This window comes from Nicotiana attenuata, unplaced genomic scaffold (assembly GCF_001879085.1).
Source record: "Nicotiana attenuata strain UT unplaced genomic scaffold, NIATTr2, whole genome shotgun sequence".
Classification (NCBI taxonomy): domain Eukaryota; kingdom Viridiplantae; phylum Streptophyta; class Magnoliopsida; order Solanales; family Solanaceae; genus Nicotiana; species Nicotiana attenuata.
The window spans coordinates 100914-105475 of NW_017673393.1; the positions used below are offsets into that span (position 1 = coordinate 100914).

Genomic DNA, 4562 nt, shown 5'->3' on the forward strand with positions numbered 1-4562 from the left:
TACACTTATCGTTCCCACACGTTATCTTAATTATCATAAGTTTGTACTTTGTACACTCTAGATTGCTTCCATTTGAGTTGAACTTTTGTTTGTCGTCAATTTATTTTTATTTTTTTGGTAATATTTGTTTGTCAATTAACACAATCATATGCGATTACCATACAATATGGATCCTGATCTTGTATTTATTTACTTGTTTATCCTTAGTTAGAGTATTTACGTAGGGGTCAAGCTAGATTTTTTATGCAAACTCACGAGTATATTTATAACTCATCATATACTATATTTATCTTCTTCTGTTGTTTTCATTTCCTACTTGTATTGTCAATGCTGCTTTGCGAAGGAAAGAATAATGGACGCAATAAATACCGACATCTAACTCAGAGCTCACTCATTGAAGAATAGGATAAGCTGAGTGCTGACTCGTCCAAATATAACGGATAAGCCTTCCCTTGCATAACTTCTAAACGATCTAATTCCTCATAATTATACATTGGCCCCCCAACTCTTTAGATTTTAGTTTTTTAACCATCTCACCGTTTTAACTTTTAGCCCCCAGTTTTCATCCCATTCTTCTATATAACCCACTTTATGCCTCCTTTCCTCTGACTCATTACACTTCACAAAAACAACACCCATGATTTCCACTTCCACTCGTTTGTTTCTTCAAACCCCACCGCCGCCGGTGAATATATTTTCCTCCGGCGACAATTCTGCTCTTTCACCGTCTTCTCTCACATTCCGGCAGTCCGGTTATTTCACGGCTGCCGCTGCAACCTGCGCTTCCGTCGAAACTGAATCCCCTACTTCTAGGTATTCGACGCTGCCTCGTAACCTGATCCCTGCTTCTCCAGCGTCGTTTTACGAAATTCTAGATATTCCGATGGGCGCTACTGTCCAGGAGATCAAGGCAGCTTACCGGAGATTAGCTAGAGTTTGCCATCCCGATGTGGCGGCGATTGATCAGAAGGACTCGTCGGCGGACGATTTCATGAAGATTCATTCTGCTTATTCCACTCTATCGGATCCGGACAAACGTGCCGATTATGACCGACGCCTTTCCCGGAGGCACCGGAGCATCAATTTGTACTCCGGCGGTTGTTCTCCGTCAGCAATGTCGGGATTCACCGGCTATACTCCCCGGAACTGGGAGACAGATCAGTGCTGGTAGCTGATCCGATCATCGGATATGAAATTCGAAGACTATTGTACATTTTGCGAGGCAGAGGGAAAAAGAGATTAAAAAATGACAAAAAACAAAAAGAGGAAAATTAGTTGGATCTTCTCTGTTAAGCATAGGGTTTCTACGTTGTATATACTGATTTTATAACTGAATACTAACATGAATTTCAATTCTCATACTTCCAGTATTCTACAAATATCTCTGTTCCATGCTTGAGGTCCTTTTAATTTTGTCTTCTTCGATTTTTTTCTCCATTTTCTGGATAATATATACTTCCAAAAAACAAAATAAATAGTGGCAGAAGGCTTTAATTCTTCCAATGGTTGAAATTGTTAGACTTTGATATTTATATTTCTGGATTTAAAAAATGAAATAATGATATTGTATAGCTACTCTCAATGTAATAGTCAAATATATATATATATATATATATATATATATATATATATATATATATATATATATATATATATATATATATATATATATATATATATACTTTTTTTACTACTAAGTATAAATAATTTTTGGTGGAGGATAAAAGTGAAAAAAGCTCTTAAAAAATCCAATTATTGACGTAGGTCCATTAATCACATTCGAGGTTGGATTTGGTGATTACTTGTGTAAGATTTAGCTTTCGAATTTAACTTGTCAAGTATTTTTACATATCGACAATAAATGTTGAAGATACTTGAATTCAACTCCTCGTTAACTTGATTGCTCGGAGAGGGCTTTTTCTTCCTAATTAGTACTCCCTCCGATCATTTAATTGAATTTTTAATTGTTTTCGCATTTATTAAGGACTTAATAATAAAGTTGATCATACTAATAATTACTATCTCTTTAATTTGTTCGAAAAAAATCAAACATTATGAAACATAAAAGGTAAAAAAAATCAATAAAAATGAAGCGGAGGGAGTGTATGGATTTCGGAAATTTGTGAGGACTTTAAAGATCTTTGAATTCTTAGAAGAAAAAAGTTAACTTCGAGAGGAAATGAAATAAACAAATTAATCCTACAAAATAGACAAAGATATCGGTATTCTAACGAACTATTCAAGATATTACAATTCATAGGATAGTGGTCCGTTTGGCCAGCGGCAAAAAAACAGCTTATTTGAGAAGTACTTTTCTTTTTAAAAGTGTTTTTCTCAAAAGTAATTTTAATTAGAAGCAGTTTGTATTTGACTAATTAATTTGAAAAGTACTTATGAGTAGCAATTAGTATTTTACCAAACTTTTACAAATTGCTTCTAAGTGTATTTTTTTCAAAAAAGTACTTTTGGAAAAAAAATATTTTTTCTGCTTCTCCTCAAAAATACTTTTTTTTTCTTCCAAAAACTTGGTCAGACACTTCAATTAAATAAAAAAAAACACCTTTATTTGAAAGAAAAAAAAACAATACTTTTAGGATTAAAAAAGCTTGGCCAAACAAGCTATAAGTCTAATGAATGAGTCATATGTTCTTCCCAGTAAACTTTGGCAAAGCTGCAGCCTGCCACAAGTTTTGTATATCTTGTAACGTAGTGGGAGTAACGAAAATTAAAAGTGGGCGTTTGGACATAAGAATTGTAAATTTTTTTTAAAAAAGTGAATTTTTTTTACAAGAGAAAATGATATTTGAAAATTAGTGCCCGTTTGGACTTAGATTTTTTTTCCTTTATTCCAAAAAAATTTTACTTTTTTTCGAAATCAGCGTTTGTTCTTAAAATTTCCAATTTTCACTTGAAGATGCATTCGGATATTTTCGAAAATTTGAAAAACTCCAAAAAAGTGCTTTTCAAAATTTTCACTCCAATCACTCATAAAACTTCAAAAACAACCCAAACTGAAATTATGTCCAAACACAATTCCAAATTTCAAATATCATTTTCACTTGAAAATTTTTTTCACCATTTTTTGAAATTTTAAAATTCTTATGTCCAAACGACTACTTAGAGTTGTGTTTGGACATGAATATAATAATGGGTTGTTTTGAAGTTTTGTGAGTGATCTGAGTGAAAATTTTGAAAAATAATTTTTTTTGAGTTTTTCAAAATTAGTTTTCAAGTGAAAATTAAAAAATTTATGACCAAACACTTATTTTAAAAAAAATTGAAAAAATTCTTATCCAAACGGACTCTAAATCAGTGCTTTGTAAAAATAAAGATATAAATTCAGATAATTGAAAGTTGACATCTTCGGAGTAAGGGATTAATGCACTCAAAGCTGTTGCTACTGGAGATGCAGTCTTTGCTTCTTGTAAGTAACTAAAAAGTAGGGCATTGCCTAATTTGATTTTGACACACACTTTAGATGGAGCTAGCAATAGGTGTGAGGAAAGGGACAAAATGTCTACTACTCTCACTGTGGACAGTCCATGATAAGTGACCAATTTATTTTGGGCATACCTATTAAAGAAATATTAAATTCTAGACGAAAATAGTTAGTGTAACTAAACTACCCTTCATTAAATGTTGCACCATAGTTATAGTAGCACTTACTTCTCTTCTCAAATGTGAGGAGTAAATGATTTTCAGGGATACATAAGGGTAATTTTGAAAAAACAAATTGAATTTGTTCTTGATTATATAAATGGATACTTATTTTGGACCAAAATAAAAAAGTAAATTAGTCACTTATTGTGAACCGAAGGGAGTAATAAGACTTGGTAGGGTACATTTATGTTTGCCTCTTGGCATGAGCTTCTTGATATTTGGCCGATGTGAAAAGACCGAAGATAAGTGGGCGGAAACGTAGTAAAAGAAATATTATGTGTTTATTTCTTCATTTTAATGAGGTTGAAGATAAGCAGAGCTGAAATTTCAGAAAGGATTTTTTTCTTTTGTCCTTTAGCCATATGATATTCGGCACTCAATGACCTGACTAATTTTGATTCAGGTCGAATAAAATTCATTAAAGAAAAAACATGTTATCTCCTAAACTTTTTCATTCTTAGAGCTTCATCACAAGATTCGATGGTGGTTTTCGGGAATCCAATAATTTTTGCTTTAACATTGTATTTATACAAAAAAAATCGAGTCCGGAACCTAAATATTGTATTTTTGGACTCAAAATACATTAATAGGCGTAAAAAAAAAAGTTACATATCTATATATAGCGTCTAAAAACAAGACGCTATACCTTAACGGTAACTTTTTCCGTTAAGGTATAGCGTCTTGTTTTTAGACGCTATACTTGATATAGCGTTTTGATTTTATACGCTATACATAGCGTTAAAAAAAAACGCTATACCCCCTTTTATGTACACCCTTCGTCTTCTTCCCCGACCAGAAGAACCCTTTCCCCCATTTTTAAAATCAGCCTGCTTCTGGTCCCTCAAAGAACCTACCGATTCTTGCCAGTCATAACAACCAAAACGGGTTAGCCTTCGTCCCCC

At 32.8% G+C, this 4562-nt stretch overlaps 1 protein-coding gene across 1 annotated transcript; it reads left to right on the top strand.

Annotated features, from left to right (window-relative positions):
• Positions 1-584: 584 nt before the first annotated feature.
• On the top strand, positions 585-1361 carry LOC109216257 (chaperone protein dnaJ 11, chloroplastic-like). Its single transcript, XM_019380401.1, has one exon. The coding sequence runs from the start codon at positions 638-640 to the stop codon at positions 1169-1171; it is 534 nt and encodes a 177-aa protein (XP_019235946.1). The 5' UTR covers positions 585-637; the 3' UTR covers positions 1172-1361.
• Positions 1362-4562: the final 3201 nt, after the last annotated feature.

What these genes read in the sequence shown, in the direction of transcription:
- LOC109216257 (XM_019380401.1), top strand. Translation starts at nt 638, where the DNA reads ATGATTTCCACTTCCACTCGTTTGTTTCTTCAAACCCCACCGCCGCCG.